Source organism: Panicum virgatum, chromosome 7K (genome assembly GCF_016808335.1).
Source record: "Panicum virgatum strain AP13 chromosome 7K, P.virgatum_v5, whole genome shotgun sequence".
Taxonomy (NCBI): domain Eukaryota; kingdom Viridiplantae; phylum Streptophyta; class Magnoliopsida; order Poales; family Poaceae; genus Panicum; species Panicum virgatum.
In genome coordinates, this window is record NC_053142.1 from 37229868 (window position 1) to 37252293 (window position 22426).

At 50.0% G+C, this 22426-nt stretch overlaps 4 protein-coding genes across 7 annotated transcripts; 2 read left to right on the forward strand and 2 right to left on the reverse strand.

Annotated features, from left to right (window-relative positions):
* The first annotated feature begins 737 nt into the window (after positions 1 to 737).
* LOC120641307 lies at positions 738 to 3395 on the forward strand. Of its 2 annotated transcripts, XM_039917367.1 has the most exons (3): positions 859 to 928; positions 1050 to 1214; positions 2394 to 3395. In XM_039917367.1, exons 1-3 carry the CDS (start codon positions 874 to 876, stop codon positions 3350 to 3352), a joined length of 1179 nt encoding a protein of 392 aa, XP_039773301.1. In that variant the 5' UTR covers positions 859 to 873; the 3' UTR covers positions 3353 to 3395. The 2 variants fall into 2 exon arrangements, with proteins under 2 accessions (XP_039773302.1, XP_039773301.1); XM_039917368.1 differs by having other exon boundaries at positions 738 to 1087; positions 2391 to 3395.
* A 1189-nt stretch (positions 3396 to 4584) lies between these two features.
* LOC120641304 (F-box protein SKIP14-like) lies at positions 4585 to 15640 on the reverse strand. 2 transcript variants are annotated; one of them, XM_039917362.1, is made up of 4 exons: positions 15623 to 15640; positions 6546 to 7432; positions 5009 to 5796; positions 4585 to 4851 (listed from the first exon to the last, which is right to left on the reverse strand). In XM_039917362.1, exons 2-3 carry the CDS (start codon positions 7398 to 7400, stop codon positions 5272 to 5274), a joined length of 1380 nt encoding a protein of 459 aa, XP_039773296.1. In that variant the 5' UTR covers positions 7401 to 7432; positions 15623 to 15640; the 3' UTR covers positions 4585 to 4851; positions 5009 to 5271. The 2 variants fall into 2 exon arrangements, with proteins under 2 accessions (XP_039773296.1, XP_039773297.1); XM_039917363.1 differs by lacking the exon at positions 15623 to 15640 and having other exon boundaries at positions 6546 to 8255.
* Positions 15641 to 16789: 1149 nt separating this feature from the next.
* On the forward strand, positions 16790 to 20281 carry LOC120641305 (trihelix transcription factor GT-4-like). 2 transcript variants are annotated; one of them, XR_005662216.1, is made up of 5 exons: positions 16794 to 17459; positions 18037 to 18075; positions 18178 to 18309; positions 18843 to 19070; positions 19893 to 20281. XR_005662216.1 is itself a non-coding variant. In XM_039917364.1 (4 exons), exons 1-4 carry the CDS (start codon positions 16922 to 16924, stop codon positions 20093 to 20095), a joined length of 912 nt encoding a protein of 303 aa, XP_039773298.1. In that variant the 5' UTR covers positions 16790 to 16921; the 3' UTR covers positions 20096 to 20281. The 2 variants fall into 2 exon arrangements, 1 of the variants encoding a protein (XP_039773298.1); XM_039917364.1 differs by lacking the exon at positions 18843 to 19070 and having other exon boundaries at positions 16790 to 17459.
* Positions 20282 to 20517: 236 nt separating this feature from the next.
* Positions 20518 to 22309, reverse strand: LOC120641306 (mitotic spindle checkpoint protein MAD2-like). Its single transcript, XM_039917366.1, has 7 exons — positions 22025 to 22309; positions 21919 to 21934; positions 21649 to 21779; positions 21431 to 21551; positions 21222 to 21325; positions 20984 to 21105; positions 20518 to 20880 (listed from the first exon to the last, which is right to left on the reverse strand). Exons 1-7 carry the CDS (start codon positions 22095 to 22097, stop codon positions 20821 to 20823), a joined length of 627 nt encoding a protein of 208 aa, XP_039773300.1. The 5' UTR covers positions 22098 to 22309; the 3' UTR covers positions 20518 to 20820.
* Positions 22310 to 22426: the final 117 nt, after the last annotated feature.

Consider the following 22426-nt stretch of genomic DNA (forward strand, 5'->3'; position numbering starts at 1 on the left):
GGGTAAGGGTAGTGGGTACCCATTGGCAACTTGAAGCGCGGGGTGGCGGGAGCGGTGGCGCGGCGCGCGGGCGAGGTGTAAATGGTGCACGCTCGTCCGATTTGGGCGCGACGGGGTGGAGAAAACGGGGTGCTTCCGCTGAATGAGTATGAGACGTCGGATTTGTTTGCAATGGTTCAGATTGTTGCAATGTTTCCTCGTGACATGTTGTAGCAATGTTATGGAATCTAGTCCACGGATGAGTGGGGTGGGTGGGGATAAAAAAATATAATAGTGTATGTCACGTGGACCTCATGTGTTGGTAGTTGGGACAGCGAATGAGATAGAGTATGAATTACTGCGAAAGAATTGAGTATAGAGAAAAGAATATTTCTAACTAAGATGAAATATTTCGTTTAAAGAGTAAATTTAGAGTATAACCAGTACGGTCGTTGGCGTCCTCCGGGACGTTGCCGCCGCCGCCGTCCATGGATTCCTCGCTGGCTCGCTGCTGCCGCGCGACAGGGTTTTAGACGTCTGTGTCTTTGACGCGGGTAGGTCTCTTGGGTTTTTATTTTCAAAAAAAAAAAGGTCTCTTGGGTTTGCGGGAGACAAACGGCTTGGGTCAATGTGTCGACGGATCGGAGCATCTGAACCGTCCGATTTCTAACGGATGGTCGGCTGTCGAGGAGAAGATTAGGGAATCTTTTGCTGGAGAGCGGAACGGGCCCAGCCCAAATATCCCTCTGCCCTCTCTACTCGCGGAGCCGGTTCCGCGCTCTCTCCCCGTTCCACTAGGCCACCACTAGCTAGTCGCTGCCGGCTAACGCAGGAGCTCGCCGCCGCGCCAAGCCGATCGCCGCGCCCTATTTGCGAAGCCACGGGGCGCGCAGCATGAGGGCGGCGGTGAGCTCACCACCTCCGCACTGCTACTCGAGCCGCCGCGCCACTCTGCTGGACGCCCGCCATGTGTTCGACCACGTGCCGCAGCGGCGCCTGCCACCCCTGGCCGCCCGCGCGCAGCCCGCGGCGGCGGCGGCCGCCACCTCCGCACTGCTACTCGAGCCGCCGCGCCACTCTGCTGGACGCCCGCCATGTGTTCGACCACGTGCCGCAGCGGCGCCTGCCACCCCTGGCCGCCCGCGCGCAGCCCGCGGCGGCGGCGGCCGCCCGTAGGCCCGCGCGCCGCTCGGCCGTGTCCGCGTTCGCCCCTGCCTGTCGCGCCGCTGCATCAGGTACTAGGACTGGTGCGTTTATTGGTCTTATTGTTTTTAATGTGCTTCATATTTTTAATGTTGGTCTGTTTGCAGTCTTGCTTGATTTCCTTATGATGGACTATGGATAAAAGCCCCCACCCCTCCCACTATAACACCTGGGTTTTATGGTCGGGTTGGCTAGGTGGGGGGCGCTAACATGGTACCAGAGCCGAGGTCCCGGGTTCAAACCCACCCGGCCACGCATTTCCGCTGCGCAATTTCCCCTGCGCCTCTCGTGAGCTGAGACCTGCTGCGGGCTACGCCGGGCTCGCACGCCGTAGGGGGAATGATGGACTATGGATAAAAGCCCCCACCCCTCCCACTATAACACCTGGGTTTTATGGTCGAGTTGGCTAGGTGGGGCGCGCTAACACCTTAACCCCCTGCAACTAATTGCTCTTATTGTTTTCGTAATTTCTAGCTGCCATCAACTCTGGAAATGGACTTGTTGACACTTAACCTTTATTCAATCATGTGATTTCACTTTAGCTTTGTAGGAGTAAGTAGTAACTATGAACTTTTGGTTTTACTAGTGACGAATTGAATATTAACTCAATCACCGCAGCCTTACATTCTCACGTTAGGATTTTTTTCACTTTGGTCAGAAATTCTGAATTGCGTATAAATACATGGAACAAGATAGCATTGATGATGTTGATCTGAAACTGGAACTAGAATGAATTGCCTGATTAATGCAACACACCTTGAACTTGAAAATGCTTAGATACACTGTTATTTGTAGTGTCAACTTTCCTATCTGGTTGGGATATCATAGCAATTTACATTGATTGGGAGATCGTAGAGGGTTGCATGCTGTTGCTGTTGACCTCCTGGAGCTTGCTTCTTTGTAGTTGACACCATTGCTTGAGAGTCTGGGAACTCTATAGCTAGCTTTCTTGCCCAGATCTTTACTTGTCCCAAGCAACGTCTTCTTGTTGAAATTGGGTAAGGTATAAACCCTTTCATGCAATATTCTACCATTCCTTCAAGAAGTGAAGCGAGTTCATATAAATGAAGCATACCATTGTCAGGTGTTGCATGTTTTGTGATTAACCCTTCTTGTTGAGTGCTTCCTACATGCTTTCCCAGATTAACTTCTCACCTTTGTTAAGATACTACATACATCATCATCTCACATGCTTCCTAACCATTGAGCAGTTCCTCGTTTGTTTAGGACATTCCTGCAAATCCCAAGAGTCTCTTCAACTCCTCGCGCGTGTTTAACTCTATCTACATTCTTGCCATCAAGACGAAACTTTGAAGGCTATATTCCACGAAGCTGCTCAGGTTCATTATTGAAGATCTATAGCCGGTCATCACCGCTAACCCTGCAGCCATCTTCACCCCTCATGGTGTCGTCCCAGCTCACCTCTTCTGATGTGGAACAACGGTCAGAGGAATGGTTTGCTCTCCGCAAGGACAAGCTCACCACAAGCACCTTCAGCACGGCCTTGGGTTTCTGGGCTGGCAACAGACGGGCAGAGCTGTGGAATGAGAAAGTTTTTGGACCAGTGGACATCAAGCTGGCAGAGACGGCCAGGTCTGCCATGGACTGGGGAACAAATCATGAAAGCATAGCCATAGAGCAGTACACAAGCATCACAGGAAAATTTGTGGGTACCCTCGGCTTCGCGGTGCACACTGAGGCCAACTCCGGATGGCTGGGAGCCTCACCCGATGGAATCCTCGGATGTGAGCCTGATGGCGGGATCCTAGAGGTGAAGTGCCCATTCAACAAGGGCAAGCCTGAGCTCGCGCTGCCGTGGCGCGCCATGCCGTACTACTACATGCCGCAGGTGCAGGGCCTGATGGAGATCATGGACAGGGACTGGGTGGAACTCTACTGCTGGACGCCCAATGGAAGCAGCCTGTTCCGGGTGCCCAGGGACCGCGCATACTGGGAGCTCATCCATGAGGTCCTGCGCGACTTCTGGTGGGGCAACGTGATGCCGGCGCGGGAGCTGGTGATCCTGGGGAAGGACGCTGAGGCAAGATCCTTTGAGCCGCAGCCCAAGCACCGCCTCACGAACCTGGTGCTGTTTAGGAGCAGGAAGCTGGCTTCAGAAGCCAAGCTATTGTGTATGGATGTTGGCGGCCATGTAGAATTCTTCCAATGATTGTACACCGTATTGTGACCATTCTTTAAATTAAATCATCAATCATGAATGAATGACTCTCCAAGCTCTGCGTGATATCCTTTGTATATGTTTATAAAGAGTGCAATCTGGCACCGTGTGCCTTGCGATTATTTTGTGTGTTCGTCAGATTTGAGATTTGCATTCGCTGAAAAGGATATATCAAACAATGAGACGGGTGGATTGCCCGAACGTGAAGTGTAGATGTGCTAGTTCTTTATGGTTTTCCTATGTGATAGCTCTTCTTTTCTCAAATGGTTTCCTGCCACCAGGAACTACCTGCCTTGCCCATTGTAAATTGCGATGCTTTTGCGTTGGCCTTTTCTTCCGCTTGTACGCGAAGGAGAAGCAATCTGACGGGGACAGCTGTTGCTTTGCTTCCTGGATATTCTCATTCCCCCCCGTCCTGGATGTCCAAAACGGCAAAACTGATTGCTCCTCTACTCCTCTTATCCATCCAATCCACCTGCCGGTTGCTTCCGACTTCCGAACTCTCAGGAATCCTTGTCTTGCCTTGCCTGTGGGACAAGCAAGGCTGTTTGGAAACCATCCATGGATCATGTGGCCGGCACCTGACCAAGAACATTGGGCAGGAGACAGACCAGTTCAAAACTTTTCCAAAGTAAGGTCCTATAACTGACCGGTAAACCATGCGGTCCGTAAAGCGTTTTGCTGGTTGTAGCGCAGCATGCCGCACTCCTGCCAATGTATCTTAGGCCGTGTGCTCAGGAGAGGCCAGCACCTGTCTGGCTCAGCATGTTTCTAGAGTGCCTCTATAATTAGAGTAGCAAAAAGCTTCTGTTCTGGAAGCCAGCGTTCCTGCAGGTGTTGTTTAAGCGACCAAGCGTCTGTTCCGTCCGGAGAAAAGGGACCGGACACTTGTTCACAAGAGGCAGCACCGCAGCACTCGGAGGCATGAAACCATGACAGCGAATATAGCAAAAAAGGGGGACACAACTTTCATCAGCACTCAGCAACAATAACGGACGTCCATTTATACGCCCAGCAGCACAGAAAGGACGACCACATTTTCAAAACTTGCCAGAATGAGATCACGGCATAACCACCAGAAACATGAATCTGGCACATAAAAAAGAGGCGCCTGATGAAATGAGATCACGACAGGCAGCAACCAGAAACAATCTCCAAACATATGCATCTGGCAGGAAGAACAGGCGCCTTAGCAAACACAGGTGCCATAAGACAATAGCAGCTAAGTTAGAAGTCAATTTTTATTTATTCAAATGTAGCTGGTACACAAGTCAGATGGAGCCATGCTTCCACATCCCAGTCGGCTACTAGGTACATTTGTCATCAGATACAAAGTACACAGGAAGGTACATCAGGTTTTACTTTGGGGGCTGCCAAAAGCAAATTTGCAACTTCTATCTGAAGTTCCAAGAACAAGCAGCCCACTGGAACAATCTTACAGGCAATACTTCCACACTCCTGAGCACTTCAAATTCCTAAGGGAAACATTCCTGAAACAAGAAACAGAACATGATAAGCAAATGCTCGCCTGAGACCCTGATTCAAAAAGCAGTATCCGAGTTCCTAGTCTCATGCAGACTGAACTAGTACAAAATTGCTGCCATTCCAAAAGAGTTCAAAAAAAAATTTCAATCAAAAGTCACCTACCTCCATTGTCAGTTTAGCACTACCCACTGCTCACAGTTCAATAGCAAATCCATCCTTCCACTTTTGTGTTTTTCTGGTTTTTTTATTTTTTTTCTCTTTTTTCACTATACCATCTGCTGCACTTCCACTGATAGCAAACTGTATCTTTCTTTTTGTTCTTTTCCTTGTTAGAAATATTGTCAGGTTGCCCCACATGGATGGGGGCATCAACGAAAGAAATGCTATGTTAGGACTGTATCCATCCGATGGATAAAAGAGAACATCTATTTTTCACAAGGAGGTGAATCTGCATGCGGCGGATCAATAGGCTGACAGATACGGCAGATGTTCTCCAAAAGAAATGTCTCGTGAAACTCGTTGTCTACACATCTCCCACACTGCATACATCTTCTGATACAAACAGCGCACCCTCGGCAAGCAGATCCCCTGATATTGCATTCCTCTAATGGGCAATCAAAAACAAGCTTGTAATTCGGACAACGAGGGCATTTCTCAATATCAAGAGCATATTCATCATGAAGATCTGGTATGAAACAATCAGGAACATATCCACCCTGAAGATCTGGTAGATAACAATCAGCATGAAAGATACGTGGCTCCTGTTTATGCAATGCCTGCCCCTTGTCTATTTGCAGCAAGGACAATAACTCCTCATATTGCGCTTCTGATGCAGTGAAGCGGTTTGCAACTCGGAGTTTTTTAATACCAGTATCTGCTACCATATTAAATGACCTCAGATTGTCAAGAAGACCTTGGCAAGTTATCCGGAATGCGCCAAAAATGCCCAACTGTAACAAAAAAAAAAGAGGAAGCTCAGTAAATAGAGAACTGTGAATTGCCCCTAAAATGGTGGCAGAGCTTTTCATACGGCCCCAACTGCTCATGCAACAAATCCAAAATACTACAATTAAATGAACAATCAAATGCAAATTTCTGAAGTCTTTGCTTCAAAATTAATTGTCTCCTATTTGCACTCTTCTGCATAAACATGCAACATTCTCAAGCTAACTGATATCTATGTATGTCACAGAGCATGTATGTAGTTTCCTCACTATTTTGCATTTGAGATCATGGTCTAGCAAATATAAGGACAGATGAGTACAATTAGCTAAATGAAAAGTAGGACATGTAAAATCTAAGATTTCAGTCATCTTATAGATCAAACAGATAGCTGAAGAAACTGAGAATATCTAAAGCAGTAGCCATGTTCCAAAAATGTATATAAGAATCAAATAACATTGAAGATCATCATATCACTAAACATTCAAACTGGATATTTACAGCTGTAAGTACTGAAAATGTATCCAGAGCAAGCAGAAGCATGCACAATGGATTTTGATCTATAATGAAGATTATTGACAGGATTACACAATCACATAAAATGGTATGGTGATATAATAACGCTGGACTGCCAAGAATATGGTGAGATACAAACAACATTCATTAGTGAAGTATAATAAATAAAACTATTCAACTTCAACACATGAAGCAGTCATGGTAGTGAGAGATGTTTGCAAGAGGACCACACCATACTAACCTTTGACAACTGTAGATTACTTTCTAAAACAGCCTTCAATCCCTGATCAGTGATGTTCTCGCAGCCCTCCAGACTTAGGCACTGCAAAGAACCCGGGGACTTTTGTGTGAGGCGCAGAAGATCAACATCAGAAATCTTCTTGCCCAAGTGCGTATCAATATGGAGGCATTTCCACAAAAATGGTTCGTTCCGAACAGCTGAACGCATTGACTTGCACACCATCTCGACAGAGAGGATGTCACATAAGCCAAGATAGCCTAGAACATACACCATTCCTTCATGTGCATCATTTCCCCCCTGGACAGGAGCAGCATCAACTGTATCACAGCATGCCAAAGTTGCCTCGCAAGAGCTAGATGGATCCTCCATGGACCCAGTAGGCTCTGAGCAGGATTCATTAAGAGGCAACCGTGAAAATTGGTTGACACCTCCACTACCAGAGAGGCCTCCAGACCCAAAGGAGCCCTCCAAAACACCACCAGTATAGCCACCAATCCACGGCTCCGGAGCAAACACAAAAGCTTGATTCAAGTAGTAACTCAGGTCGGCGAATAAATCATCATCACCGCCATTTCCAAAATGCCCAGCACCGGACATGACTGTGAGATCCTCGATGCAACTGGCGATCGCCGCAGTGAATGAGGTCTCCAGGTTCATCCCAAAGGGGTCCGTGGGTAAGAGATCCACGGGGTCAGACTCCTCCTCCACCTCCAGCTCCAGCTCATCCAACCACTGCGAATTCACCCCACAGGATGACAGCGGGGAAGCCTCCTCCGACCGACACCCACACCCAAGCATCATGCCGGCACAATCATCGGTCACCAGGAGCGAGCGCGACGAGCAATTCAGCGCCATGCCCTCCAAACTCCCTTCTACTGCTTCTCTCTCTTTTTTTTTCTATTTTCACTTTTTTTTTCTTTTCAGAAATATATCTACAGAGGACGATAGAACACGCGGCCCTAGATCTCCTCAAAGAGAACCCTCTATTCCTGGTCCGGGCCGATCAAAAACAACACAATCCCTAGGACCAAAAACTTCACGGAGCAATCTCGATCATGGATCCCAATCCAATCCAATAGCAGAGAAACTAGGGGGCCCAAAAAAACTAAACCGAATCCCCTCCCCCAGTCAGACAACGAATCTAATCACCCGACATCACCAACATCCAATCGACCCGGATAATCACACCCAAATCGCGAGAAACAACAACCGCTCCAAAACAAAACACCCCTCCCAGATCCCCAACACAAACCAGCAGCAACAGTGGGAAACCGAAATCCCCACACCGGCACGAAGGCTCCTCGGGGCGGCGCGGGCGGCGATTGGGCGACTCGGCTGCAGGCAGATGCAGAGCTCCGAATGCGGCAGCGGGAGGACGGGGCGGGTGGTGTGTCTGGCTGGGATTGGAGTGGAAAAGGGGGGGCGAAGCGGAAACCCTACACGGGACGCAGGCTAAGAGGGGGAGGGGGCGGTGGTGGTGGTGGAGAGAGGGCGGTGGGCGGTGGCGTGGGGGTTCCGCGAAAATCTCGAAGCCTCCTCTTCCTTCTCCTTGGCCTCCTTCCGCGCCGCGCCGAGGGGAGCGGAGGAGAGAGGTGGGCAGGGAGGGGACGAGAGGGTGTGGCGGCCTCTGCTCTGGAGTCTGGTGGGGGCCGGGGCAGCGGTCGGCTAGGGCGAGCGCGATCTGGTTTTTCTACTCGCGGCCGCGCCTCCTCGTTGCGTTCGGGTGGGGATTTCCCTCCCGTTTGATGCCCCTGCCTGCCCGCGGCCGCGGCTGGCGGGTGGCGGCTGCGAGGGTTCGCGCCGCGCCGTTGGGGCGCGCGGGTGGGAACTCGTGGCGGACTCCGCGAGGCGAGGCCGCGAGGATTTGATCGGAGCCTTGGTTTTGGAATTTGGAAACTCCGTGGGCTTGGTTCCACATATCTGCGGGGATCAAAGAGCGTGGGTGCGTTGGATTCCACAGTGATAATGACAATCCTAAATTCACGGCCATTCTAGATGCCACGGGAGGGTCTGAATCCGAAAAGAAATGATTCGATAAGATTCGAATCGCCCGATCTAACCCGCGTGCCGCAAAAGAATAAAACAATAATAATGACACGCCATGTGTGTGAGAAAGGCGTATCAAATGGTATCGATTGGGCATTTTGTCCACACCCAAATGTAATTTTTTTAGAATAGTAAAGAACATTTTGTCTATATTTAAAGTTTTACAAATACATGCGAAAATGAAACAAATGGATGAGAAAACGTACCTTTATATATAAGGCTATGCATAGTGCTTGTTTTGATTCCTCAAGATCCTAATGGCAATCATCTTCTTCGTCTCTCCAACATCTCTCCAAGCGAAAAATAAAAGGATGATAAATAATTCTAACAATTAATTTAGAATCGATAAATGGTGACAGACCTTACTACGAGTTTATACATTGTGTTTCTCCTGATTTGTCCAAATCTTTGATTCTCCTTCTAATTTGTTGATCAATTCCTTAACCTCGAGCGTGTTCGGATGGTGGGAAATGGTTGGGGGCTGGCGTGATGCTGGCTAGAGCTGGTTAGCTGGTTGTTCCAGCAGCAGCTCCAGCCCAACCAGTTCTTCCCAGCCGAACAAGACCATCATCTCCAAACGAGCGGTAGTGCAACAAGTAGATAGCAAGATGACTCCACCAGCCATAAGACCGGTGGATAGAACCAACTATTATAATCCTAAATAGATGGATGTGTGGATGTGTGATTAAATTAAATACCACACGGTGTGTAATCAAACCTTGTGTCTATCTGGATCTACCATATGCAACTATCATAAAAAGGGAACAATAGTAGCAGAGGTATAGAATGAAAGGAATCAAAGTTTAAGTGGCGGTGCAGAAGGAAAATAATAGACGGAAAAGTTTGGTTTACTACCATGTACCACCGAGATGTTTATATCTGCCTTGGTAAGTCGGCGATGCTAGAGGAAGAGAAGGATGGAAATGCTAAGGTTAGTATTGCAGGTAGCGCCGAAATATCTAATAGTCGCCTTGGTAAAAGCCGGCAGCGCAAGAGAAGAAAGAAAGGATGGAAAGACTAGGGTTACTATCGCGATATCATCGGGGTATTTATAGCGGTCTTGGTAGACTATTTGCGGCTAGACTGATAATCAAATGGCTTTGAGACGTTGTCTCGATGGGTGGAAGCATCCAAGGGTAAAAAGAACCATAAAAGAGTTAGGGTTACCACTGTGTGCCACTAGAAATATTTACAAATGGAAAGTGTTATTTTGGAACGAAATTCATTTTTATGGAACGAAATAATACATTGCCCCCTAAGCCTCGTGAATATCGCTTGCCCCCCTCTTCTTATAAACGCACGTTTTCATCAGAGTGTAGGGGCTTCTCTGCAAAAAGAAACACCAGCCGTTTGCCCGTTCCTTCCCTCCATCCGCATCTCCCGGTTCAGACTCGTAACGCCCGCAGGTCTCCCGCGCCCTGCCACGCGCCGAGCAGGCTGACGCGTGGGCCACCACTGACGCCAGCTTGCCCCGGCCCACGGCCTTGGCCGCTAAACGCCGGGGGGACGCCAGCTTGCCCCGGCCCGCTGGCTTGCTTACGTGACAGCGGTGAGACAGCGCGCTCCGGGACCCCCTACTGACGCGCGCGCATTCATGGTCGCGATGGATTCAGCGGGAGGGGAGAAGGGGGCTTGGTTGTTGGGCGCTGCTCCTTACACGTGTGCCCCGCCGCCCACACGTGGAGAGGGAGCCGCCGTGACCGCGGCGTGACGGCGGGCGTGACGCCGGAGCGGGCGGCGCTGGATCGAGGACGACGATAAGGCCTGCGGTTCATCTCTCTACAGATTTTAATTTCTGGATTCTCGGCAGAGAGATCTTGCAGGTAGACCGGATCAGAGGGTCAGAGCAGAGACCGAGATCAGCAGCTTCCAACGGCAGCACTAAAAATGTTGTCAGCCGCCGGTTAGTCAGATGACGTCGACAGAAACGTGCTGCTCTCGGAGTATTCGAGACACGGTATCAGTAGTGATAGTTGCAGTGCGGCGTGACAGATCCCAAGTAGAACGCGAGATTATCTCGCTTTCAGGTTCGGGGGCACGGGTTTGTCTAGTCCAGGAACGGAAGAAAAAAAAAAGCGTGGTACCTTCCTGGCCTGGTGCGGTGGACGTGGTGCCGCTGCCGCACGGCCGCACCTGCTGCAGCGCTGCACGAGCGGGGCGTTTTCCGGATGTCAGCTTGTCCAGAGCAGAGAGCTTCTCGGCTTTTCCTCGACGGGGCCCCGCCTCACCTGACTGGGTGAACGCACGACCCCGCGCGCGCGCGTCCGGCTAGAAATTTTATCAACTTTCACAGTTAATTATAGTGTCAAACAAAATCAATTTATAAAATCAACTTTAAAATCTCTGCGCTAGAAACCTAAAGAATCTAATAAGACCTTTAACTATGTGATTAGAAAATGGTTACTGTAACATTCATATAGCCAATCATAAATTAATTATCATCATTAGATTCGTCGCGGAAAATTACACCTATTCCTAAAGAAAGGTTTCGCAAATAAACTTCATTTAATACTCCATACATGTGAGATTCTCTTTTCAAATAACATGCTCACACTGCTTATAAAATTTTCCAAAACCGATCCATACACGGCCTTTCTCGGCTTTTCCTCGACGGGGCCCCGCCTCACCTGACTGGGTGAACGCACGACCCCGCGCGCGCGCGTCCGGCGAGTCCAAGGCAACGCCTCCTTCCCCCGGTTTTCCTTCGTGGCGAAGCACCGGGTGCTCAGGGCTCGTCCCGGCGGACGGGTAAAAAGGGTGGCGCCTCCGTAGGCGCTGACGCGCGGGCGCGCCGCGTGCCCGCGTGAGGCCGAGGCGCCGACGGCAGCGGCTTGGCCGGCACGAAACTGAAGACCGCCGGGTCCTTCGGTCAGTTCGCCGTTGCGTGGCGCGCCGACGACCGAGACGCCGACGGCTGACGGCCGCACGCAGTGACGCGCGCGCGCGCGCGCTGGTGTGGTGGGAGAGAGCCCGAGAGGGGCTGGCGGGCAGAAAGCCGCATACTTTTGGCGGGTTTTCGCCCGCCAACTGATCCGTCGGCTGCTGCCTCGTTCGCTGACCAGCCTGACAGGCAAACTGCAAAGATCAGGCAGCAAAGGCAACCAGGAAAGGCGGTGCGCTGGAGCTCTGTTGAGACCCAACGACAACAACCTCCGGAACGTGCTTCTATGCCTGGGCAATTTTGCGCGCTGCAGATCTACTGTGTGGTTGCATTGCATAAACCGGCGTGTTCTGACATCGGCGCCCGTGAGTTGATGGCTCCTGGCGGGCACCATTTCAAGTTTTTCAACCAACAATTCTACAATTTAATCAAAGATTTGAGTCCTGGTATTTATTTAGTCAACAGCTAGTCTTAGAAACGGTCAAGTTCTGCGGTACAAAATCAATGCCATAGGGTTCGTACTTGAAACTGTTATGCTCGGATTATGATTTTCTTGCTACAAGAGAAACTACTACATCCCTCCAGGTATGATCGCCGTATTTATAAAACTGAAATATCCACGATTGACTGTATTAAAGGATGAGAGCGTGTCTGGGGGTGTCCTTTTGCCTGTGTTCGATGGTGGTGTCGCTAATGCGCATCCGTTCCCCATCGACAAAGCAATCCGCAGCTAAATAGCCAACTGATCAAACGTAATTATAATCCCACAATAAATGTAGAATCCGCTGTTCATTTTGCGAAGGACATAACATGTGCTCCATTTTATTTGCTCGTGCCAAATATAAGAATTTTCGATATTTGACATTAAATTTGTAACGCCCGGCCTCGCGGACAGTCCGCTTGGGACGGCGGACGGTCCGCGACGGCTCTGTTTCACCTGCTCCGTGACCGAGGATCGTCGGTCGTCGCCACGTGCCGTCCATCGAGCTCTTCCCCGGCCACCCCGTACGCCGCATTGAAGGCGAGCACATCCTCCTCACCCACCCGCGCCCACTCCCTCACACACACACACTCTCTCTCTCGGTTCACTCTCCCTCTCCCTCTCGACGCCATGGGCGACGTTTGAGCGCCCTCCCCTTCACCGGCCAAATCCGCGCATTCCCCCCCCCCATGGATTTCAAATCCACCGCACTGGAAGCTCGACCACCTCCCTAGCTCCCTCCTCGACCCCTCCAACCACAACCATAACCCCCACCTCGCCGGGAATCTCGGATTCCCCGGCCGTCGGTCTTAGTTTGGTCCAAACTCGACCTCACCGTGAAACTCCATCGTCCGAGCACCGTTTCCTTCGCCCAAGGGCTCAAATCGATTATAAGTGAGTCGCTAATGCTCATGCTCCCCTCGTTCCTCCACGTTCTTGTTGTTTCCACGCACATTCACGACGATGTCGTTTCGACCGCCACGGGCCGCACGTCGCCGACTAGATTAGGCTTGAGTTCTTCGCGTGCATCACTCATGCCCGTGTGCGCCTCGTCCAGTAAATGGTGTAGTGCTAGCCTCGCCGTCGGTTTGGCCACCGTCGGCGGGAATGGCACGCCGCGGCGCCGCGCCAGCCTCACTGGTGGCGGCGCGCGTTGTCAAAAGATAGGAATCGCGGACGGTCCGCCTAGGAGGGCCGGATAGTCTGCAGGTCGAGTTAGAAGTTGTCCAGAGATGATGTTGTCTCTGGTGTTTTCGTAGAATTGAACTGTGGACGGTTCGCTATTAGAGAGCGGACAGTCCACCGTTGAGTTCGAAAATTCTGTCCGCGCCTCAGTAGCGGACTGTCTGCCAGTCAGTTTAGAAATTCTCCAGAGATGTTGGTGGGTCTACGAAGTTGAACTGTGGACGGTCCACCATTTAGTTGCGGACAGTCCGCGGGACATTTCATTTTGGGTATAGTGATTATATAGTTTGAGTTGCACTCAATCATTTCATATGCATTCGTGTAGCATCCGCAGTTGAGGACGCCGTGTTTGAGGTGATTGCGACACCGCAGGAGCAACCGGATCAAGCACAGGAGGAGAGGCGTGAGAACCCGGCCCAAGGCCCGTCTGACCCTAGTTCTGAGCAACAGCCACAAGGCAAGCCCCGGTGCATAACTATTATTTCAAATTATGCAACATTATATATATATATATATATGTTTCTTATGCATTAAAGTCATAGGAGTTGAATGGAACCTTAGATGCATAATTCTTAGGTACCATGAGTTATACACTAGTTTATGTCGGATGATAGTCGTGCTACGCTAAATAGGATTTGGTAGAAGTCGGGTATTTTTCAGTTACTCGTGAGATATAGGTTATTTCATGTTTCTATATATGAGTTACTAATCTTGGAAGGAAAGGAAAAATAGAAGTTGAGACCGGGAGGAGAAAAGTGTAGCTCCGTCTGTGTCGGTTAAGGACCGTACCGTTGTCGGCCCCGCTGATCATGTTTGAAATGTACTAACCGCATGCCGGGAGTAGGAGGTAGTCGAAACCGGTAAGCCGAGTACTGCCTCACTTCGAAAGTATAGGATCCCATCTCACCTTCTGGAGTAGTCGAGTAGTCGCGGAGAAATGGTTTGTACGTATTTATTTTTGGTGGTCTCACGTTGAGCGGACCAGGGTGCTGGGTGATGCGGGGCGCGAGCGGATCTGGCACCGATTTTTAACAAGAATCAATAAGATTTTGCAGATCAATAGGAATGAAAAAAAAGAATGTAAATATTGCTGTGAAGTTTGAGCTCATGATAAAAAAAAAATCAAAGATCCATACATGAGCATTCTGGCTGGATTGAGAGCATACATGAAGCCATAGTACAGATATCAAGCACGCTAGCTTGGGGGCCGTTTAGTTCCCAAAAATTTTCACCCAAAAATTTTCACCTCCCCTTTAAACACATGTATGAAGCACTAAATGTAATTAAATAACAAACCTAATTACACAGTTTGGATGTACATAACGAGACGAATCTTTTAAGCCTAATTAGTGCATGATTAGGCATAAGTGCTACAGTAACCCATATGTGCTAATGACGCGGTCAAAGGCCTCAAAAGATTCGTCTCGTGGTTTCCAAGTGAGTTCTGAAATTAGTTTTTTAATTAGTGCCCGAAAAGCCCTCCCGACATCTGGTCAAACAATCGATATGACCTTTGATCCAAAAATTTTCACTAACTAAACACCCCCCAACTTGATGCGCATGCACAACTCTTGAATCTATGGTGCTGTTTGGTTTGAGGAGCTTCTTTAACTCTTGTCACGTCAAAAGAAATTTTACCATTTAATAGTATCAAATAAAATTTATTTATAATTTTTTTGACAGATGGGTGTTAATTTGCAAGACGAATCTAATGAACTCAATTAATTCACGTTTTACTACAGTGATGCTACAGTAATCATCCATTAATTATAAATTAATATATCTTATTAGATTCGTCTCACATTTTAGGCACAAGATTCTACAGTTAGTTTTGTAATCAGACTCCATTTAATACTAATAAATATCAAAATTCTCTTTGATATGACATAGTCTAAAATTTAGCCTATACAATCAAACAACCTCTAAACAGCACGTATGGACTCCGGATTCGACGATTGCTTGCTGCAGATCGTCACATGTTCACGGCGAACGACCTAAGGGCAGAGGATAAATCAACACCGCGGCTAGTGAGGATTGACGGGCGGGTACCGAAGGTGGAAGAAAAGTTGACGAGTGGGGGCCAATCTAAAAATGAGAGGACCTGCGGGACCCAAATTTCAGAGATGGAGAAGAGAGAAGCACGTCAAGGGCAGTAAGGCTATTCGCACTCGTTGTCCTCTATTTTCATCCTCTAAAAAGAATATTCTTGCTTGGTTATCAAGATTCTCTCCTCTATCTTTAGTTTTGCTGCACCCATTCATAATCTATCACTGTGTTCGGCTGGCTGGTGCTAGTGGCTGGTGCTGATTTTTTGTGAGAGAAAAATACTGCTGGCTGGCTGATGCTGGTTTTGTATGAGAGAGAAAAACTGTTGGCTGGATGCAACGAAGATGCAGCGAAGAGAGTCTATATCTCTACTGTATATCAACTAACAGGACGTGGGGTCCACGAATCAGAACTATTTTTAAACCCCCCGCGGCCTACCTCTCTCTCCTCTCTCCTCTCTCCTCGCGCTGCCGCAATCCACCTCCACGCTCGCCATGGCTGACGCACGCGGCGGCGCGGCGCTCTCCGCCGGCGTCCTCCCTCCCTCTCTCGCCCACGCGGATCTTGGCGCTCGGCTGCCGGTGAGGTTCGAGGCCGTGCGCCCCTCCCATCCTCGAGCTCGAGCTCCGCCGATGAGCTCGGCCGGCGAGCGCGACACGCGGCCTGTGCAGGCGATCCGCCGTCGCGGTGGGCACCCGGAGCGGCGAGGGGCCTCCTCACTCGCACAGGCGAGCTGCACGAGGCAAGGCAAGCTGCGCCAGGCGAGCAGGGGCGGCCGCCGCGGGAGGGAGGACGGCGGCGCTGCAACTCGGCACCGCGGTTGGGAAATCTAGGATTCCCGGTGGAGCAGGGGCCGGAACGAGGGCCATGGCGCTGGGGGACGTTGGCGGAGGCGGCGCTCCAGCGACGTCTCCTCTCTCCTCCCTCCTCCCTCCCTTCCATGGCGGGCGGCCGGCCCCTCCTCGAGCACCTCCTCGACCTCCGACGCTTGAACGCCCCTTTGCTTTTGCAGAGTCTCCTCCCAAGATCCAGAGCTCGTCGGAGCGGGACTAGAGCGAGGACCGCAAGCTGCCGTCAAACCTCGGCGAGGTGGAGGCCCGGCGGCACGGCGCGTCGTCTTCGACGTCGCGGAACTCGCTGGTGGTCTTCTCCTTCGCGGAGCTCCGGCGGGTGGCTAGCGACTTCCGCAAGGACGCTGGCTTCTGCTAGACCGGTCCAAGTCCATGCCTCTGCCGGCTCGGTCCGCGGCACCTTGTCCATTGCTGCTGCCGGCGGCGGCAGCGTGTTGGAGCAGAGTGCTCCAGAGAGAGAGGGGGGGGGGGGGGGGGGGGGGGGGGGAATTGCGGGAGCAAGCCGAGGCAATTGGAGCTTGGAGCGGTGGGAGGCGGATGGCGAATCCGGGGAGCTCCCCTGGGAATAGAGGAATGGAGATGATCCTGAAACTGAAACTTTACAGGACTGCTTACAGGCTCCCGCTGCAGGAAATTTCCAGTATTTCTCGTCCTGCAAGACCGATACTGGATGGCATACAGGTCCCAGTGTGGACAGCCTAATGATATTTCGCGTGTCCCGGCTGACTGTGCTACATAGATAAATATGATAAAATACAAGAGGCACGAAATAAGAATGGTAAAGTTGTAAACGCCATTTTAAGAGTGATATTCGGATGATTATTATTCAATATAATGGTAAAATTGTAAAAAAAAACCAAAGCGCCACCGGCCTCCCCCCGCGGCCATGCTCCTCCCCGGGCCGCCGGCGGCGCCCACCCCGCCGCTGCTCCTCCCGGAGAGCAGCGGCGAGGACGGCGGCCACGACTCCTCCTCCCGCGCCGCCGCGGCGGTGGCGTCGGCGGGGTCGGCGCCGAAGAGGCGCGCGGAGACGTGGGTCCGGGAGGAGACCCTCTGCCTCATCGCGCTGCGCCGGGAGATGGACGCCCACTTCAACACCTCCAAGTCCAACAAGCACCTCTGGGAGGCCATCTCCGCCCGGATGCGGGATCAAGGGTTCGACCGCTCCCCGACCATGTGCACGGACAAGTGGCGCAACCTCCTCAAGGAGTTCAAGAAGGCGCGCAGCAACGCGCGGAGCAGCGGCGGCGGCGCCGGGGGGAGCGGCAACGCCAAGATGGCCTACTACAAGGAGATCGACGACCGGCTCAGGCGCCGCGGGAAGGCGAGCGGCTGCGCTGGCAGTGGCAGCGTCAGTGGCGCCGGGAAGAGCCCCACATCCAACACCAAGATCGAGTCCTACCTGCAGTTCACGACCGATAACGGTGCACCTCATGCTTTGCTAGATGAAATGATGACTAGATGTGCCTTGAACTCCACCTCTGAGATTTTGACAATGCAAAGCTTAGGTTTTGATCCAAGCCAACCATTTTGGTATATGGCAGTGTGAATTTATGCTATTACAACGGTTTCTTTATTAATTGTGTAACGGTTAACTATTAACTTAAAAGTACCTTAATGTAGAATTTCTTAAAATTAAGAATATTATTGCGTAGTTTATTTTTGGACAAATGGTACAGATGTGTAAATATAAGGCTAATTAAACTGTTCAAGCTTATTGAGTTGTTTGAGAAAATATGACCTAGATTATAGCGCTGACACTAATATTGCTTATGCAAATGCAATACACACTGATGTTTGATGTAGGGTGTGCATATATGTGATAGCTTAATGAATAATGAGTCATATGGTCTGTGTTTCATATGCTTTAGTTACTTGTTTCATTAATAGTAGTTCCTAATCATGCTAAGTGGCTGTATATTTGAATTTTGTGCTTTATTTGATTTTTGGTTGTGGTACTTTTATTAGCTCATTCACTAATATTTTCTGCATTCAATCTAGGCTTTGAAGATGCTAATATTCCCTTTGGCCCTGTTGAAGGTACTGAGTTACCCTACATGTATAACAATACCTATTTCTTAATTTATCTCATGTAGTAACTACGCGAATTTCTTGTTGACTATACCTTTTTTATGTTTGTAGCAAACGGTAGATCAATACTGAATATTGGTGATCGTTTGGAGGATGACTGGCATCTGCTTCCATTAACAGCTGCTGATGCAGTTGCAACCAATGGTGTGAACCCATGGAATTGGAGAGATACCTCAACTAACGGTAATAATCTGCACACTGCACATGTTGCAGTTTAAATTGAATACCTTCGAATTTTTGCTATTCCACTGTTTGGTGTACGAATTGGGTTCGGTTTAACTCCCTGGCGTTCTTATAACCCTATGGAAACAAAAGGTTTGAAACTCCTGAACTTGACCAGGACTAAGTTTTTCTTATATTCTTAGTGGCAGGGACTACTCTTACTAACTGCTATCGCTCAATTTGTTACACCCACTGAGATAAATGAACCAGCTAGATAGATGAACATATTTCCAATTAGCATTTTAAGAACGTGTAGCGTTCAAGGTTTTATGTTTCCTTGCAGTCTATCTTGTAAGATGGGGATGTCCTATGCTAAATATACCCCCTTTTGAAAAAAAGGATTCCTTATTATTGCCACGGTCTCACTTAAATACTACTTAAACTGAATTCTGGCGGAAATTTACAAAAACGTTCAATATGTAGTTCAAACTGGTTAGTCCAGTGATTATTATTTTTAATTTGTTGCTTTCTTTGCAATTCTGCAACCCACGCAGGTGGAGATAACCAGGGCACTTTTGGTGGGAGAGTCATTTTAGTCAAGTGGGGTGATTAGACTAAAAGAATAGGAATTGATGGTACTGCTGAAGCAATTAAGGAAGCTATCAAATCAGCATTTGGACTTAGAACAAGACGTGCTTTCTGGCTTGAAGATGAAGATGAGGTTGTTCATACCTTGGACAGGGATATGCCAATTGGAACATACACACTTCATCTTGATGATGGTAATTGTACATTCTCTTCTCAGCTGTAGAACGAGATTCTTGACTCTCTGAATAACTAGGAATAACATACACATACTAGATCGGTATATGGGTGTAGGGATGTTCTTATGCTTTGTCATGGAAACAAGGAAATTTCATGGATATAACATAGAACATAGACCCCAAAATTATGTCGCCTTTGTTGTTTTGTCTTGTACCAAAAAAAAGACCATGCTATTCATGAATGAGATCAACTTGACAGCGTGGACAGTTGACCGGAAGATAACTTCGATTCGCCCGGTCCATTAGGTTAGAAAAGAGAATTCTGTTCACAATACTTTTATTGCTTGTGTTGTTTGGACAGACATGGGGACAACTGATTGGGCTTTATCATTTTGGATGCTTTTCAACTAATGAAGTTTTGAGTAGGGACTAGGGAGTATTACTATTACCATCCTAAAAAACTCGACCTGCGAGGGGCTAGCCGCCCCCCGAGCATTCTTATAAGAAGGAAGCCTTCTAACGCAGGCCGAGAAATCCCCCGAACCCCGGCTCTTTCTGACCTTGGGTCTGGTGCCATTTCCTGGAACCGTTACCCGGGCCGGGACCGTTACCCACTGGGCCGGGAAACCGTCAGGCCGGGCCGGGCTGACTACACAGCCCAAGCTATCAGGAGCACAGCGAGGGGTTTTTTTCCCACAGGCGGGGAAATTCGCCCCGGTGGGGGTTCGAACCCCCCACCTGTGGAGTGCCGCCGGTTGCTTCACACCACTCGGGCTAACAACCTTAGGTTACTATTACCATCCTGATTGCAATATATTTTGTTGTTCCCATTTTTTTCAGGTGTGGCAATCAAACTCTGCGATGCAAGCCGCATGCAGACCCCACAAGACAAGACATTCTACACCGAAGAGGACTTTCGAGATTTGCTCGCACGGCGTGGTTGGACACTCCTCAGGGAGTATGGTGGCTATAGAAATGTTGACAGCCTGGATGATCTCCGTTATGGCGTGATTTATCAAGGGTTGCGGTCCCTTGGGGATTAATTTTGTGACATCTCCCTGGGCTAGGCATGTATGTGTCAAAGTGGAAGAATAGTATACTACCATTTAGTGTAATTTAAGTCAGTCCATCCTTTATTATCTAATTATATGTAAAAATGTAGCTGATGACACTGTTAATTAGAATGTAAATGTAGCTGATTATATGCAATTGGATTGTGCAGTAAGTGATCCTCTAGTTCACTAGACTGTATGTCGCCTTACAGAATATCTATATATCTCAATGTAGCAAAGAGCATGAGGGAAAACTACTCTGCAAAAAAGGTACACTTCTCGATGAGAAACGGTTCAGCAGGACGCCGGTTCCAAGGGCAACAATGTTCTTGTGTTCTCAGTTGACTACTTGACTCCAGCACATATTTGCCAAATGGACTTTTGGTATCTCACAAACGCTTGTTAGCGACGAGTGATGTGAAAGTAAAACATCATATAAAAGATAGCAAATGGTCATTCACTGGAGGGAAGTTTCATCCCCAGAATTACATTGTTTTCAGAGGTTCAGTGATTTCAGGGAATACGCAAAAATGGCAATTTGGCAGAAGCATCACAGGCAGCAGACTTTTCTTTCAACCCAAAGCAGTAAGATTCCCTAGAGGAGCAGCAGCAGTAGACCAGTACGCGCGCCTAGACGTGAATGAAAGATTCACACAACCTTCACGTCAAGCCAGCTTTCACGGCAGTACGCGCCAGGCATCGTGCTCCTGAACTTTTCATTCTTCCTCGTCCCACTCGTCTTTCTTGTACGACACCAGCGTGTCCACCTTATGAATCTGCATCATCCATCCACCAGGAACGTGCTCTTAGCAATCCAATCGAGCTCCAGCAATACCAAACACCGGATAGATGGATATCAGAGATGCTGCTGTTGCATACCTTGGTGTCGAACGAGTGCAGCTTAACCATCTGCGGGTTGCTGATGAGCTTGGCGTCGCTCTCCACCCAGGTGCCGGGGGCGTCAACATCCGTGTCCGTGTAGGCCAGCACGTCGAACACGCCTGGTCAGTCAGTAAGTCAGCCCGGCGCATGAGAGGAGATTAGAGTGTCACAGTTGCAGTCTCGGTTCTAAAACAGGAGATGATCAAGGCTATGAGATGTGGATTGCTGTTCTTACATGGCTCGTCGAGGCAGGGGAGGTAGGTGATGCAGGACGCGATCTGGCGCATGATGGCCTGGATCTCCCGCATGATCTCCTTGTCGCTCTTCTCCTTGATGGCCCTGACGAACATCAGAAGACAACGCGATCAGACCATGACACAACGGGTACTTTGGATGGTCAGGGAGAGGGCGAAGATGGGGAATTCGAGTGAATGTGGCGCGCACCCCTTCTCGACGACCTCGGCGTCGGTCACTATGTTGAAGTTCCAGCGCTCGAGCACCTCGTTGGTGGCCTTGCTCATGATCACGAGCACAATCCGCTGCAGCTTCCCGGCCTCCAGCCACTCTGAAGCATCCAGCGACACGAAGCCATTGAGCAAACACCAGAGCATTCGCGAGCACTCCGGGAAGGAGACAGGGAGATCTCAGATGGGAGAGGAGACCTGAGAGCTGGGAGGTGAGGCTGGCGATGAAGGTCTTCACCCCCTCGTCCTGCGTGAGCAGCATAGCGAGCCCATACTTCTTCACCTTGGTGAAGCTCTCCTCCGGGTACACCGCGCGGTTGTAGAGGATGCTGCAGACCACCAAAAGCCCAAACGGAACCGGATCAATCAGTCAATAAAAAACCCCACCAAACCTTTCTCACCGATCTGATCCCCGGTGAATCGGCGCCGGCGCCGCCGTTCGCTCGCCTGCCGGACACCGTGCCGTACCTATTCGCCGCGTAGCCTGCGACGCGAGCCCAAGCATTCCGTCAAACACCCGCCGGGCCGGCGCGAAACCAATCAGGGGAGGGAGGAGGTGCGGCGCCGCGCGTACCGAAGAACTCGCTGACGATGGCGGCGGAGCCCCGCAGCGTGATGATGTCCTTGGACGCCGTCCGCGACGCCATCTCCTCTGGTCACCTTCTCGACCGCGCCTCCGGATCCGCCTCCTCTTCGCCGCGCGTGCGAGGACCAGACTCTTTGGGAATGGGAAACGGAAGGGAAGGAAAGGGGAGCGGCAACGGCTAGTGTGGCGGCGGCGCAGCGCGATGGGAAGTGGGAACTTGTGGGAGCGTTTTCGAACGGGTCGAGACAGCCAGACAGTGGTGGTGTTTCGCACGGCGGTGGGCGGGTGCGGTCGTGCGGGGAATTTATAGGTGGGCCGGACCAGCGCGTCCAACGGTCGTGTGAGGTGGGGTGGCCCACGCACTGGGCTTGGGACGGCGCGACTCGGATA

Coding starts and splice junctions, on each gene's coding strand:
- LOC120641307 (XM_039917367.1), top strand. CDS start 874: ATGAGGGCGGCGGTGAGCTCACCACCTCCGCACTGCTACTCGAGCCGC. Junction 929..1,049: donor CTACTCGAGCCGCCGCGCCA/CTCTGCTGGACG, acceptor ACTCGAGCCGCC/GCGCCACTCTGCTGGACGCC. Junction 1,215..2,393: donor CTGTCGCGCCGCTGCATCAG/GTACTAGGACTG, acceptor ACCATTGAGCAG/TTCCTCGTTTGTTTAGGACA.
- LOC120641304 (XM_039917362.1), bottom strand. CDS start 7,400: ATGGCGCTGAATTGCTCGTCGCGCTCGCTCCTGGTGACCGATGATTGT. Junction 5,797..6,545: donor GTAATCTACAGTTGTCAAAG/GTTAGTATGGTG, acceptor TTTTTGTTACAG/TTGGGCATTTTTGGCGCATT.
- LOC120641305 (XM_039917364.1), top strand. CDS start 16,922: ATGCTCCTCCCCGGGCCGCCGGCGGCGCCCACCCCGCCGCTGCTCCTC. Junction 17,460..18,036: donor GCAGTTCACGACCGATAACG/GTGCACCTCATG, acceptor CATTCAATCTAG/GCTTTGAAGATGCTAATATT. Junction 18,076..18,177: donor TCCCTTTGGCCCTGTTGAAG/GTACTGAGTTAC, acceptor TTATGTTTGTAG/CAAACGGTAGATCAATACTG.
- LOC120641306 (XM_039917366.1), bottom strand. CDS start 22,097: ATGGCGTCGCGGACGGCGTCCAAGGACATCATCACGCTGCGGGGCTCC. Junction 21,552..21,648: donor CCTCACCTCCCAGCTCTCAG/GTCTCCTCTCCC, acceptor TGGATGCTTCAG/AGTGGCTGGAGGCCGGGAAG. Junction 20,881..20,983: donor TGCACTCGTTCGACACCAAG/GTATGCAACAGC, acceptor TGGATGATGCAG/ATTCATAAGGTGGACACGCT.